The 15,918-nt window shown below is 46.2% G+C and overlaps 1 protein-coding gene across 7 annotated transcripts in view; it reads right to left on the bottom strand.

Annotated features, from left to right (window-relative positions):
• The window catches only part of PLCH2 (phospholipase C eta 2), a 74,340-nt gene that overhangs the window by 22,775 nt on the left and 35,647 nt on the right, over window positions 1–15,918 (bottom strand). For all 7 annotated transcript variants that reach the window (XM_054175954.1, XM_054175956.1, XM_054175955.1 and 4 more), the window contains exons 2-8: window positions 11,535–11,681; window positions 10,985–11,228; window positions 10,383–10,512; window positions 5,528–5,698; window positions 3,746–3,839; window positions 1,058–1,261; window positions 181–301 (exon numbers count right to left, since the gene is read on the bottom strand). In XM_054175954.1, the coding sequence (XP_054031929.1) occupies window positions 181–301; window positions 1,058–1,261; window positions 3,746–3,839; window positions 5,528–5,698; window positions 10,383–10,512; window positions 10,985–11,228; window positions 11,535–11,681 (1,111 nt within the window). The remainder of the gene's footprint in view (window positions 1–180; window positions 302–1,057; window positions 1,262–3,745; window positions 3,840–5,527; window positions 5,699–10,382; window positions 10,513–10,984; window positions 11,229–11,534; window positions 11,682–15,918) is intronic.

The raw sequence follows: 15,918 nt of genomic DNA, 5'->3' as shown, positions 1-15,918 counted from the left end.
TCAGACAGCTTTGCCTTGTTCCTGCTTGCTGAAGGCTCTGTCCCCACAGAAAACAACTTAGAATTCTGGCTGGCAGATGCAGGAACAGGTCAGGCTTCCACTAGCTGCCTCCACAAGGATGCCAGGGAGCACTCCAGTCGCTAGCCCTGAGACTCCAAAGTTGGCAGACTCTATACATACTCATTCTTGATAAAGGCATATTTGTTGATAGTTTCAATCACATCTTTGAAGAGAATTTTGGAAGTCAAAGTGTATCCATGGTGGACAATCGGTTCACCATCCGGCCCATCCCAGCAGTCAACTGTAGAATGGAAAGAACAACACCCATCAGACATCTGGGGCCACCTTCTGTGGGGAGATGAGTCCCTGCAGTTCCCCTTAGTCACCCAGCCAGACATGCACCCACCACAGCAGGGCAGAGGTTCATTCCCACCCTCCATCTCTACCCCCCTCCCTTGCTGTGCTGCATGTTCTTCCACCGAAGAAACTTCCTGGCCTTGCCATTCTGCTGGGTGCCAACAACTGTTCCCATTGTCTGAGAAAGCCCCAAGCAAAACAGCTCTCATTTCACAGATACTGAGGAGTGTTACAACAGGAAGAGAGGTGCCACAGCACAGCACTACTTTTATTATGCTACTGCTGGACCTGAAAAGGAAAGCAGAGAATCTTGGCCAAGCTGCTCACACCACAAGCAAAGCCAAGACCGAGTCCTCTCCAGCCTCCTTGGGCTTTGCCTAGCCTCATGCTTGTTTACAATCACAATTCATCACACCTTCCTCCTCTGAAGCAGCCATTGGCATGGCCACAATCTAAGCTGAGCAAAACAGAGTATTTGCTTTCTGAAAGCATGTGAAAGCACTTTGGTGGTGGGCAGGATACTGAAGATGATATAATACCTCAGAAAGGTACTAAAAGAGGCTGCAGAGACTGTCAGCACTACCCAGAGCAGAAGCCTGCTTCCCTTAGGGAAACCCCAGATCTCCTCTCACATGTAGCAGGGATTCTGCCACAAACCCAGAAGTACAGAGCCCACCACAGACTCCTTCATGCTCTTTACCTTCCACACACCGACAGCCAGACTGTAGCACCCATGCATACATGTCCACCCTAGACTGGGACATCAGCTGATCTCCCATGAGGTAGGTATTATGTGAAGAGGTAATGAAATAGTGACTCAAAGGGTAGCTCATGTCCTGATTCACTTGGTAGTGCTCGGGGTTGAAGATGTCTCCCGCTGGACTCCGCATGTAATTGGTGAACCCTGTGAACAAACAACGCTGTCAGGAACACAGTTTGCTCTTTCTCTCCTGCTGCAGCCTTCCTACAACCAGCCTAGAAATGCAGCCCTGCATTCTCCATCCCCTTCCTGCACATGTGAGTTAGATAGACAGCATCACTCCATCTCAGCTGTCATGATGAGCGACTGCAATTCCTGCTTTCAGGAATTTTCTGCTTGCTTTCTCCATTTTCCTCTTTTGCCTCTGCAGAAAAGCAGCAGCAGCAAGTCTGTTGAATCCAAACCTGACATTTTCAGCCTCTAATTCCTGTGAAAAGGCCCTGCTGGGACATGGAGTTCCATGGTGCATAAAAGCTTCCAGAGATCTCTGGCCATATCCTGGCCTTGCTCCTCAGCGCAGTGGGTTGGAAGACAGATGGCATTGTACTGCCTAGAGACAGCTTCCAGTGGCCCAACACAGTGTGGAGCAGACACCATGAAAGATTGAGAGGGCACAGCGTATGTCAGCAAACACACAGCTAATCACTCCTGGCAAATCAATCATGACTTCTTACTAGAAACCAATCAGCTGCTCCAGGATTAATTCCACACACCACTGCTGGGGCAGCCTCTGAAACAACTCCATTGTTTGCTTTGAGCACTTGTTAATATACAATCTGGAAACAGTTAGAATGAGCTCTCACTGTCTGGCTCTATCAGCCCTAGGATGAAGGAATATGAATGAGGACACTGCCAGCAGTGTGCACTGCAGCCCCCCAGGATTTACACACTCAGGAGAAGTGCAGAGTGTTTTATTTGGGTCCACTGAGGGGTGTTGCAGCACTAAGTTGAATGAGCAAATTGTCACAGGTCAAGGTAGCTTATGGTAAAAGCCATCACAACTGAGTACAAGGCAATGCAGACTCATGAATAAACATGAATGGGAAAAAAGAAAACCTCTCTACTAGCATTTTACTACAACTGAAATGCCTCTAAGTGTGGGCAGGAGGCTCTTGTCTGGGCTGTACCAAGCTGAGGAATAAACACACAGCTCCAGTTTCCATAGCTGGTGTAGTTCAGCCCACCAGACAACACTTGATTTGTTTCCTGGAGAACAAAGGGATCCAAAGCCTCAACCACACACAGAGACAAGGGGAGGCTGACTCCTCTGTGTGCACACACATGCATGCAGATATGTAGCTCTGTGTTTTCTAAGCAGTCCTTCTTTTGTCACCACCAACCCAGCAGTGTGCCCTTTGTCAGCTCCTCCCTCACCTCTGCTCAGAATACACTCCAGAAATCTCCTTCACCAGTGAAGCCCTAGACTGGACATGTTCTGCTCTGCTGCACTCCCAGCAAGTTACTGGAATGGTTGAAGTGTCCCACCAGGAGCAGAGCCTGCTCCAGTTGGTTCAAAATGACCTCATCTACTTCCTGCTGACCAGGAGATCTGTAGCAGACACCCAGCTGTAAGTCACCCATGCTGTACTGCTCTCTAATCCTGACCACAAACTCTCCCCTGTTTTATCATCCATTCTTGGCAATTCTACAGATATTTAGGAGGTTTTTCTGCCTGGTATGAAAGGCCACAGCTGTTTGCAAAGCCCAGTCTCACCTGCCTAGCTAAGAGGAAGGCAAGATAATGAACCTGGTTGTTCATTATTTATGTGACTGCCACTGAGCATAACACAGCAAAAAATAAAACCAAGGATATGTCAGCTGCTTCACTCCCTTGGCATTAGTGTAAGCTCAAAAATAAGTGTGAAGATTTAGTCTGAAAGTAGAGCAGACCTGAACCCATCCTAAGCAACCATCATGTCTTCCACAACACCCACCCTACCCAACAGACCAGAACCAGCCCCCTTCTGCATGCAGGAAAGCAAACTGAACTTCTCCTCTGCCACTTCTCACTTGGACAACACCCCCCCAGAAACAGGCAAGACTGATTCCATGATGTTCAAAAGGTCTTAGATCTGTGGCACAGAACCCAGGTACTCTGCTCCTGGAGTCAGGAAGATCTGTCAGAACATTTACTATTTAAGGGAAAGTCTTCAAAATAACAGCTTCCATCCTGATGGTACAGCATCATTACATTCAGAGTGAAGGCTTCAGCAGCAGAGGTCAGAATTGCAGGCTTCTGGAGAAATTTCATCTGTCATCCCACTTCACATGTTTGCTCTGGGTCAGATCACTTCTCTTACTAAAACTAAAAGGATTTCCAAAAATACCTGCAGCAATGACACAACTAAGTGCTGCTGTATTTCCCACCAGCACAAACAGCGACACAGCCAGCACCAGCTGACCTTCAGTCACTGCTGCTCCATCCTGATACATACCTTTGAAAATCTTCCACAGAGCAGCAGCTTCTCTTTAGGTCCCTCAGAAGACAAAGACACTACAGAAACCCTCCTGAAAAGCTCATTCTGCACATTATGAAAACATTCTGTTGCTATGCATTATGCAAACAACGTTCTCATAAGCATTTCAAGAGCTGCCTCTTCCCTCCAAGAGCTCCAGCAGCCAGCTTACCATCAATGCCCAGAGCTCCCTCCTTCTTGTTCTCCAGGCATGGTTCAAACTTGCTGATGATTTCCAGGCAGTGCTCTTCAGTTACATTTGTCATCTGCAGGAGCAGCAAAAGTACAGAGTTAACTCCTGAGCAGCGCCGCTCCTCGCTCTGCTGTGTGTATCTCTGCACACTTTAACAACTGGCCAGATAATCCATGGTGCTACTAAGGATTTGCAGTTCCCCAGTGAGATTCTCACTCCTGTCAATCAGTGTCAGGTCAGATAAGACCCAGACTGGTGTGTGAAAAGTTTCTGTCCTATTGGCAGCTGCCTGATGAGAGCCAATAAAGACATGGGTTCTGCTTTGTAGGTCAGCTCTGGTTGGAGTGCTGCTAGGCACAGAGAGCATCCAAACTGAACAAGCTTTGTCACAGACCAATGGGATTTCTTCTCCTGTAGGATTAAAGGATTACTTTGCATTATCAAAGGGATTTTACTTTAAAATAAAACAAGAAAGTAGCTCATCTTTATGCAGCAGACAGAAAAACAATCAGTTACTAGGAGGATAAGGGAGAATCAGGACAAAATGCTCTCAGAAAGCTCCTGGAGGGAATTTGCTAACTCCAAGGTGGTTCTGCACTCCCAGCTGAGAGAAAATAACAATGGGGGGAGGAAATTGTCTTTGTGAAAGTGCCATGTGTTTAAAAAGGACCATTTCTGATAAGCTGTAGCCTTTGACAACTTGCAATATTTCCATAATTCAAGGTTACCACTAATATGTCATATTCCTACTCCATAATGATGATTTATCCTCTAATTATTATCCCTGCTATTTAATACTTCTGTCCTGGATGGTGCAGCAAATCCTTCCCAGAGGGGATTGCCAGTGAAGTGGCCAAGTTGATGACTGTTTTGGGCATGATGGAATTTGCTGAGGGGGAAATGAAACCACCAGCATGTCTGCCACCAGATCAATGCCTTTTGTGGGGGGCAGTTTAGAACCTAATAGATCAAAGTAGAATAACAGGAAGAAACAAAAACCACCTAACTCCTTATTTGCCCATACACTGCAGGCTTGCTGGGTTCAGAAAATAAAGCTCTGGAGCAACAGAAGGCTTTTCTGGTCCAGCTTGCAGCAGACAGAATGAACACTTGTTTTCCCTGGACACACTGTATGAGAATGGGTGGCACCAGGCAAGGCAGAGAAGCCCCACAGGCATGAATTGTCCACATCAGTGATGAGCAGAGCTGATTTGTGTCCTGTGGCAAATGTTCATTTCCCTCTCACCATCTGGAGGATCAATTGACCAACGAAATGGAAACACACCCCACTTATCTGAGAAGATGACTGCCAGAGAGATGGCCTATTCATCAGATTCAAATGTTGTCTAAGAAATTAATGGAGATCCACAACCTACAGGCACACAGCTTCAAAAGAGGCCATGAGAGGAAAAGGCAAAGTCAAAAGCAGAGCCAGAACCACCACCTTGCACCAGGGTGCTGAATACTGGGAAAAGACAAACACCAATGGAACTGTCCTAAAAGAATGCAAGGGAAAAAAAGCCTGTGGAGTCTATACTGAGAGGCACAGAAGAGCCTGCAGAACAAAACCAAGAGGTGGTGAGAGCAAGAAGATTCCAGCAGCAGTCATGCCAGCCTACAAGATGAAAATCGAGAGGCATCTAACTGCCTGTTCTGCACAGGCATGACCAAGAGGTTCCCACCCTGTCCAAAAGGCACTGCATGCCCAGGAGCAAACAGAAAGCAATGCAGACTGGAAGCCCTCTCCTGTCTTGGGCCTACCTTCTGCTCAATCTCCAGAAAGCGCCTCAGGTCCTCCGCATCCAGGTGGTCCTTGTGGTTGCTGTAGGTGAGCATCAGCAGGTACAGGTCGCGGCGCGTGGACATCATCTTGTAGAAGGCGCAGAACTCCTCGAAGCCCAGCGTGCCCTGGTTGTCATCTGTGTCAGCCTCCTGCACCACACAGCAAGAGGGCAGTGAGACCCCCAGCTGCCCAGCCACACTCAGCCTGACCAAGCTCTCCTGCGTGAGAATGAAGCGATGCTGCCAGCACACGCAGGGTGCCGCTGCCTGACCTGGCGACTCGGTGCACGGCCTGCTGGGGCAGGTTGGCTTAGCAGGCACAGGAAGGCTCTGCACAGCTTTGCCCTTTGAACCTCTGGAGTGTATGCAATAGAGCACGAGCCAGGAAACAGCTTTTAAGATCCTTATTGTTCCACAGGGAGCCCTGCTGGAAGGATTTCTTCTCTCTATGGCAGTGCAGTGAGACAGTGTGCCCTGCAGATGTCTGGCAGAATCTCCCATTCGTATTCCCTTGGGATTATTAGAACCCAGGTCACCTCACATTTGGTTTTATATCCAGGATTTGGGAGGATACCTTTTAAACCCATGGCCACAAAGATTTGCAACAACACTAATTTCACAAGTAAAGAAGAACTCCTCAGTGAATGACACACTCTTCCTTGCTACAGCCATCCCCTACAGCAGCTGGCTCCTGGTTATTTAATTCTGGGGCCAGCTGCCCCAGCCTGTGATCCACACCACCCTCAGCTGCACCAGCAATACTTCTCACTGTGTGCACACAGTGAAGAGGGACCTCCTTCAAAGAAATCTTGTGAAAGTCTGATGACATTGGGATCCACCCAGTGACAGAGCTATTTGGAGGAGAGATTATGCAATTACTGTTTCCTAAAAGCCTGCTCCTAGAAGCATGGGAAAGAATGAATGAGAAATTCTGCCAGGGGAAGGTATGAAAGAGGAAAGCTGCAATGTTTCCCAAACAGGATAGATAAGACCTGCATATTTTATGGCAAAATGCTCACCCAGCACTCCCCACTTTGCTCTCAATAAAGGAGCTGTCAGCATATTGCTCTGCTCACCTCCACTGGAGACATATTAAAGCAACTTTCAGGCCACAAAATCACTACACAAACAAACCAGGCACACTGTTCCCAACTCTGCAGCTTACTCACTGAATTTCATTCAGACACTGCTACACATGCACTTGTACCAGAGAGAGGATGCTGCCAAGAAGCTCTCCCAAACTCAGACTGCAGCACCCAGCAGCCTTCCCACAGCACTTCTGTCCTGGCAAGCTGGCATCACTTCACTGCTGTTTGCCCAGACTAAGAACTGCCATAACCCTGCAGTTTATCCTAATGCACCCACAGAAACTTTCAAAGCTCCCACAAACAGCTTCCTCTTCCCTTGCTTCCAAAGGACATCCTGCATTTGCTTCCTACTCTTGAATCCTGACAGACCTCCCTGTTTTGTCTCCTTCCCAGCTGCACAGTGCCTGTGGCAGCCACAATGCTGAAGCTGCCAGCTCTAGGGAGGAAGTGGCTGGAAGAGAGAGGAGTATGAAGTCAGAGATGAAGCTTCCCCAGGTGAGCACAAAAATGCATTTGTGAGCAAGATGAGCTAAGATGAGCAAAGAAAAAAGGCTTTTCCCTTTGTAACTATGGCAAGGTTTTTGAAATAACCAGAAAAATTAATATTCCAGGCAACTTTCTTCAAGCCCTACATGTAATCTGCCCTATTAGATCCTAAAAGGCTTGGTGCAGCTATTTCATCAACCAAGAAATTTGATTTTTTAATTCCAGGCCCACTTAATACTCTGATTCTAAGCTACCAAATAGCAATTCTATTTTCAGCTGAGACCAGCTCAGCTTCAGTAATGCTCTGCATGTGGAAAAAGCAAACCTTGTCCTGGTAGATAATAGCATTTCTAAGGCACCTGAGATGTGCAGTCATTGTCACTGCTTACAACCAGGAAAACTTAAACACAGCATAAACAAGGCAGATTTTTTCCCCCAGGCAAGTTTTACCCAGTCTCTTCTCTTTGGCTTGCCTCAAACCTAATGGTTCAAGACCCACTTTAATCTACTAATTGTAATGAGTTTTCAGTTTCAGCTCTCCCCCAGTCTTTGCTGGTATGAAAGGGGGGAAAAAAATGAAGGGAAAAAAGTAATGAGACAACCCCCTTGGTTTTCTCTGGCTGTACCTCCATGAGCCTCCAAGGCTTTGGAGCCTGGAACATGTCCCAGAACTGAATTACTGAAAGCCCAGTGACCAGCATGACTTTGTAGTAAACATGAAGCAGTGCTCAAACAGCTGCTGTTCCACCTGTGAGATGTGCAGGCACCTAACTGCACAAGCTGCTCCTCAAGGTACCTGTGTGCTCTGTCCAGACATTGCATCAGAACAACTAAAATAGCTCAGAAGCCCTCAAGTCCAGGGCACCCCAGAGACTGCAATTCTGTGCATGGAAACAACCAGGACCTAACAGAGCAGCACAAACTCTTGCAGACTTCCAGCATTTGTGGAATGTAAAGAACTTGCCCTGGGCAGGGGACATCCATCTGGGGCAAGCTGCTGTTTAATGCAATAGCCTCATGCAAAACTGTTCAGGGTTATAAGAAGGCAGCTCTTAATCCATCAGCTGGATCGTAACCTGCAGAATTGAAAGACACAAACTAACTCCTGATAGATTCATCAAATCATGGCATGGTTTGGGTTTGAAGGGACCTTAAAGATCAACCAGTTCCAACCCCACTGCCAAGGGCAGGGACACCTCCCACTAGATCAGGTTGCTCAAGGCCTCATCCAGCCTGGCCTAAAGGAGAGGATATTTGCAAGTTCCCAGTGAGCAGCATTTCATCCCACTTAAACATTTCTTCTTTCTGAACTGAGGGCTGGCTTAGCCAGGGCAGCCTGAGAGAAATGAGCATCAGCTTCCTGGGGCATCTCTGTGCTATAAACCTTTTATTTCTCTTTTGTTCAGTAACATACAGGAGAGAAAAACAAAACAAGCCAAAACAAACACAAACCACTCAATCATTTTAACTCTGTTTCCAAACTGCTGTTTCAATTTCTCCCCTAGCTACAAACTCTTCTTCTGTTGGATTTTCTGTTCCTAAACAACAACCCACCCAAATCATGGCTAAAATGTTAGACTGATGCATACCCCAGGAAAAAAAAAACCCAAACCAAACTGTAGCAGCTAATTACTGGAAACTTCCCAATAGCCTTTCCTCCTCCCCTCCATAACCTTGTGCTGCTGTTTGCAGTTATCCTGTTTTCCATGCTCCATTTGAGCATATTTTAACATTGTGGACCCACAAAGGAATTTACATTGCACATAACAACCAGGCAGGCTTCAGCATCAGCTGTCAGCAGGATGAAAGAAAGAGCAGAGAGAGATGTAAGTTAAAAATATTTCCAACCCAGAGGCATTAGAATAAATACATAGAGCATGGAAGAGAAGAAAGGTTTCAAGGCCTATTTTTCCCTGTCAAAGTAGTCAGAAGATTTCCAAGTTACACTTTCCCCAAATTATTCTCTAGCACTCCTCTCTTCTGCTACAGTTTAGAGGCCATCACCCTTCAGTAGAATGATTCCAGAGACTCTGCTATGATTTCAGGTTTCCATTTCATAGGACTGAAGGTTTCTAATGTTCTCACCTCAGTACATTAAAGGAAAGATTAAAAATATAAGAAGAATTTTTGCACTGCAGCAGCACCAAGAGCACTGCTGGTTTCAAAGTGCTCTTCTAGCCACACAGCAACAGGGGAAAGGAGAAAAAACCCAAAATGTATTCAGGTAGTTGCATTCCATAAGACTTCATCAAATCACTCAAAACAAGAGGAAAGTTTGGGAAAGTGAAGATCTTTAATCAGTCTTACATCAATTGCAAGATGCCCAGCAGTTGGACAACCTCAGTAAATGCTTGGAATAAAGGATGGCTCAGCCTTCAAGCACAATCAGAGAAGAGAATTACCTTTGCCTTGCCACAGATCTGTGTGAGACCTTAGGCCATTCCTTCACTCCTGCTTCAGTTTCACGAACTTTGGTTTAGAACACTTCTCTACCTTAAGTTAGGCAAAGCTTACTCACTACACAGACTGCCTTGGCCAGATCTAGACTGTTTGGAAAGCCTTTGCTAGGCAGGGATTTGATCCCTTCCAGTGCCACTAAACTTCTTTAAATGATCTCTCACAGCCCAAGAGAACATTCTCTAAAATACCAGAGCTGCTGGAAGGTGATGCTGAGATGTCCCTGGCCCAGTGCAGGGCAGAAGTCAGGCATGATGAAACCTATTGATTCATCTTCTGCTTAGGTCCTTCACATAACAGACTTCGATTGCAAAAGCATACACACCTCCACAGCTCAGTGGCTCAATAAATTGGGTCAAGATCAGCAGAATGCAACATTGAACAAACAGCTCTTAGCATTTGGGAAAAAACACAGGCCAGAGAGGGAAGTTTTTACTAGAGGCAGTTATTGGAGGCCATTGGATACTTTACTAGGTTATGTTTATTGGAGAAAAGGTAATCAGAGAAGGAAACATAACTTTGAGATCAACAAGTACAGCAGAAAACCAATCTTTGTACCATGTGCCTTTGTGTTATGTAAGGGCAGAAGGTACCTGATGTAAAGCCTGTTCTATGAATAACAATTTCTCTGAGCTGTGTTTCTGGAGTTCTTTTCAATTTACCAAATGGACTGTGTAGTATCTCCCAGCAGAGTGGAAACAAACCAGCTGCTGAAGTATTTACAATCTCTCCTCCCAGGCTTCATGTCAAGGCTCCAGCAGCTCAGGCCTTCTTTTATTAACAGTTACCTTTCAGGTTCTTACCTTAAACATCTGCTTGACTTTTTGTCGGGGCAGGTTGACGTTCAGTTTGTGCATCAGCTGGAGCACTTCACTAATACTCAGGCTGCCATCCCCATTCTTATCTGCCTCATCAAATGTCTGCTTCAACCACATTGAACAGGAGTTAAGGAACAGGATGGAACACGAAGGGATATTTCTGAATGTGCAGATTTTTTTTTCCACGTTAGAAGGTGCTATAAATGAGACTGCGAATGCAAGAGGCAATATAGAACTCTCCTCATGTTGTTTCAGTAACAGTTTCTAGACTTGCTATGCTCAACATACAACACATGCTCCTTACTCACACTACAGCACAGAAGTGGTAACTTCTGAGCAAATTCCACGCTGCACCACACTTTGTCCTGTACAACCAAATGAAATGGATGCAGCAGTACCTGCATGTCCTGCAGTCCACTCCAGTCACTCCTCTCCACATCCTGCCCCAAACAATCCTCTTCAAGGATTTCTCTGTCTCTGCTTCAAAGCTCTGATCCCAGTGATCACTTTTACAAAGCAAGTAACACCCATGCCACTGGTAGCTCTCCACCAGCAGGCAATGCTCTCAGATAGCATCAGAAGGATATTGGTCTCTGGTCCTTTGGCGTTTGGAGAGGCTGTCTTCATCGCTGATCCCTGCCATCAGGTACTTCAGGCCTGTGATCCAGGTGCGTGCTTCCTCTCCACTGGAAGATACCAGGTCAAGAGATTCCATGTGGTCTCCATAGTAGATGCTGAAGCAGCAATTGGGATCGAAGCTGCCATCAGCGTAGCGCTGGAAGATCTCCGATTGCTTCCCCTCACAAACCTCCTGGATAGAGTCGATAGAAACTAGAATGGCAAAAGCATGTAGCCCATTAATGACTGTGTGCATGGCCTGGGCAGACACGATGCTCTTATCCTGTGGAGAAAGGACCCAAACCGCATGCTGCAAGCTCTCCATTTCACGCAGGTTTTGCCTGCAACTCATTCACAACTCCAGCGCTGCAGCCTGCTTGGCTGACAGCAACTTACATTAACTATGGATCACCACAATGCCATTTCCTGCCCTTCAAATTCAAGTATAACATGCTTCTTGATCACCTCTGGCAGGACCCTAGGAGGGACCAGAAGAAAGGTTCTGTGGCTGACACTCACTTTTGGCTTTCTCGTTCTTCCGCGAGGGTCTCCAGCGGATGCAGGACTTGTGCTCATCCAAGTAGTAGAAGCGAACCAGCCCTTTGGAACCGCCCCGGAGCTTGACCATTTGGGTGCCAGCCTGCATGGAACTCATGCATCTTTCCACTGGAGAGAAAGGGAAATTGACAGCAGCAAGTTAGACTTTGCTCCTTTGAAAATCACCTTTACACGAAGAAAAGACACCGAGCAGCGGCCGAAGGAACAGTTCCTAGGAAGAGGCTGCAAGAACAGAACAGAGCAGATAGTATCTGCACTGAGCAGTGCTCTGGGGAAGGCACTCAGATACTGCACCTGTCACTATTTTATGGTTTTGGATCCTATAACATGAATGGCTCAGGCTGAAGAGACCTTAGAGATCATCTGCTCAAACATCCCCACCATGGGCAGGGACACCTCTCAACTAGACTCTGCTGCTCAAGGCCTCATCCAACCTGCCCTTGAACACCCCCAGGGAGGAGGCAGCCACAACCTCCCTGGGCAACCCGTTCCATAGTCTCACCATCCCCATATTGAAGAACTTCTTCCTAAGCCCCAGTCTAACCCTGCTCTCCCTCAGCTTCAAACCATTCCCCCTTGTCCTGTCACCAGACACCCTCATGAAAAATCCCTCTCCTACAAATTTCCTTCTAGTTACTGCAGTAAGAATCCAAGAGGTTTTCCTTCTCCCAAATTACTTTAACCCACACTCTCCTAGGAGGAGGCTTTTCACCTGTACTGTACCTAGTCTCTGGGTTCTTCAAACCTGTTGCTCTCCCAAGGACTTGGCAGCAGGACATAGTGCAGCCAGCAGCCTTCAAAGCAAGCATCAGGAGAAGCTGCTGCCTAAAAGAGCTCTGCCCAGCTCAGCAGGTCTCCTTCCCTTGCCTTGAGAACTGCTGGTAAACTGAGGTTCATCCACGTGCAGCCCATGGGAGGCCAGCTGGGGCCATGCCTGAGCCTGCCACACAGGAGACAACCTTTTGAGATTCATCTGTTCAAGGAGCATGACAACGTTAATGCAAACTGTGAGTGCCTGGCTGTGTCCCAGGCACAGAGGCAGCCTCTCCTGCTCTGCCAGCTCTCCCATTTATTCCCCATCATGACAGAGCACAGCCTGTGACCACATTTTCCTGTGGCTTTTCTGCCTGGCCTGCTCCAGTAAAATTAAAACTATTACCATGTCCAATGTATTTATAGATTTTCCTAGGCCTGGAAATGAGAAGTGTCAGTTACTAGACAGAAGAATGAACACTCATACACATCATGCATTTGCTAGTGGGTACAGAGTCATAAATAAATACAAGGAAATTCTGAGGTCAGGCTCCTCATTTATCCCTCTGTACATACAGATTAGAGATGCAACAGTGCCCAAAAGAAAACACTTATTCCATGTATCCCAAAATGCATCAAAACCAACACAATCCCTTGGGGTGATTCAAGTCTGCCTCTCAGACAGAAGCAAAAGCCTCATTAGAAGCAGGGGAGAGTAAAAAGAAAATGCCAACACACAAACAAACAGTCACTGCCACTCCTGTGCTTTAGAGCTCTCATTCAGACAAACTCAATTAATTTACTCAGAAAAGGAAGGTTCCACAAGATGAAATGTGAGAGCAAACCACTAGTACCAAGTGAAAAATTAAATGTAATGGCAGTTCTGTGGAGTACTTTGTTTGTAGTAATAAAATAGCTGCAGAGAGAAGGTGTTAAATTAGGAACAAGATAAGAAGGTGGTATCTGCAGCTGGAGGTGGTAAGTGTCTTTCTATTTGAATCTTATAACCACACAGCCAGAGATTCATAGCATGATTTGGGTTGGAAGGGACCTTAAAGATCATCCAGTTCCATGGGCAGGGACACCTCCCACTAGCCCAGGTTGCCAACCTGACCTTGAACATCTCCAGGGAGAGGGCACCACAACCTCCCTGAGCAACCTGTTCCAGAGTGTCCCCACCCTCACTGTCAAGAATTTGTTCCCAATCTGCAGTCTCAGTGGAGATGTGCAGTGAAGCACAGACCTTCACCTGCCTGCACGCCTGACAGCTCATAGCATCAGAGAGAGGGGAAGAAAAATTAGCAGGAGCAAATAAAAAAAAATAAACAAACTGTAGTGACTGATACCAACCCCACAACAAAACCCTTTGTTTCTGAAGTCTTTCACAGCATGTAAATGAGCTGAGCACACTGAGAAGACAAGAAGAACTGCTTTTCCTTACCATTATTCAGACACCTTCTTTAAGGATTTACTTCTGCACTTCAAATAAAAATCCCTGTCTTGCAATGAATAATCTGGGGGGGAAAGGGCTCCTAGCTATCTTCAATTAAGGCTGAAGTTTTCTTCTTGGCTGAGTAGTATTTTGCACTTCAACAGCACCTTTCTTGCAGAACTCAGTTGAGGCTCAGCTCTCTTGATGTAATGAGCTGCCTCGGTTTGCATCTGGACACAACACAGCCAGGGAGAGAAGATGGATCTCTGTAGTGCAGCAAAAGGCAATGCCACAGCAGAGCAGGAAGGAGGGAGGTGGAACATTGAGTCCCATTCTTGTGTTCTTACGAAGTGACACCAGGCTGTGGCAGTGAAAAGACTCCAAGTGATTCTTCATAGATCATAGTAACATTGAGGATAAAAACTTCTCAAGTAGCAATAAATAACAAAGCTACACAAATCATAAATCCCTACACCATTTGTCCTGATAAGACACCAGAAAAAAAGAGAGCCCAGTTTCAGCTTTATTGTTAGAAAGATGTTCCAATGTCTGGTAATTAATTAGCTATGGCTCAGCAGCATCATTGTGTTTTAGGAGGTTCTGGGTTTGATGTAAATGTGTGAAGGAGTGGGAGTGTTCAAGCATGTGAGGATGAAAAGAAGGATGAAGGATTGAGTCATTCAGTATTTTTATACCTGGACCAATGTGGCCAAAAGATGCAGGTCCAAAGTTCAGTGTGGCTCTAGGTTAGGTTGTACAGCTCCGGCCTCAGCCTGTCTGCAGGTCAGGACCACATAAACCTGCTGAGTGCTGCCCCAGAACAGATTCTGCCAAGATGCAGGCTTTAAAACAACCACTCCTCTAAGAGAGGAAGATGAATTTCAGAGGCTTATCTCTCTTCAGGGCCTCCAGAGGCTGCAGCATGCTTGTGAGCCTAGAGAAACCCCTCTGGTACCTGTGCCCTGCAAGCTGCTCCCTTCCAGGGTCCCTGAACCACAACAGCTTTGCAGCATGCAGAGGACTCCCACACTTGTCATGCATTCAGCACTGCAAACCCATTGAGGGATAATAATTACTGGGGGATCTTAAAATTCTTACTGGAAATGGTTTTAGCAGAATAGTAGGGGTTGGAAGGGAGCTCTAGAGATCATTCAGTCCAAGCCCTCTGCTGCAGCAGGTTCAAGTACAGAAGGCTAAACAGAATTGCATCCAGGTGTGTTTTGAGTATCTTCAGGGAAGAAGACTCCACAACCTCTCTAGGTTATGCAGCTAGGACTGGCTCAACAGGTAAACCAGAAGAACTGACTGGCTCCAACTATTCCTGCCTGGCACAGCAGTTCCAGTTTAGGCAGGAGGCATCAAGTCCTTTAAAAATCAAGATACAACAATATAAACCAGGTAACAGAGAATATACCCAGTGCAGTGTGGTGGGGCTTCTGTTCAGCTGCAGAGCCTTGGGATTAGAAGACATTTTGAGAACCCTGCATTTGAACTGTACAATTGATTTTGGTGAGCTGGAGGAATCTCCATGACAGTTCATCACAGCACTGTCACAATAAAGGCCCCCAGAATGTCACTTCCAACCCTGAAGACGTTCACTCAAGCAATGGTCTTATCACAGGAGTTTTAACATTGGCTGGTGGCTACAGCAACCTGATTTGCTCCTTCCACAGGCACCTACACTAAAGGAATGCATCAGTACTAATTCCTGCTTGACATACTGCTTATGAATCAAATGAATTGCTATTAAAAACAACTTCTGTTACTCTGAGAACTCAGCATCCTGTGGCTCATCACAGAGGCCAATCATCCTCATTTATTTTTAGTCTTTAAACTTCACTTATTTCCTATCTATTTATTCTTTATAATCACATATTTGAAGTGCAGTCTTCACCTTCCAATACAAACTCACTGAGGGAGGGGCTGGTTCAGTTTTCTGTTACATAAAAGCTGGACTGTTCTTGCTGGGTGGATTTCCATTCACAGACACACAGAAAAACCCCAACAGAATAAGGGGAAAACAAACCCTAACCAAATTCAATAGAGAAATCAAAACAACCCCCCCACACCAACCTAAACCCACCCAAAACCCAACAACAAAACAAATCCAAACCAACCTAAACCCCCTCAAAACCAATAACAGAAAAGCCAAACCACCAC

The sequence above is a fragment of the Dryobates pubescens genome, chromosome 33, assembly GCF_014839835.1.
Source record: "Dryobates pubescens isolate bDryPub1 chromosome 33, bDryPub1.pri, whole genome shotgun sequence".
Classification (NCBI taxonomy): Eukaryota; Metazoa; Chordata; class Aves; order Piciformes; family Picidae; genus Dryobates; species Dryobates pubescens.
The sequence above is the reverse complement of the archived record's forward strand: the minus strand, read 5'-3'. Positions and strand labels throughout refer to the sequence as shown.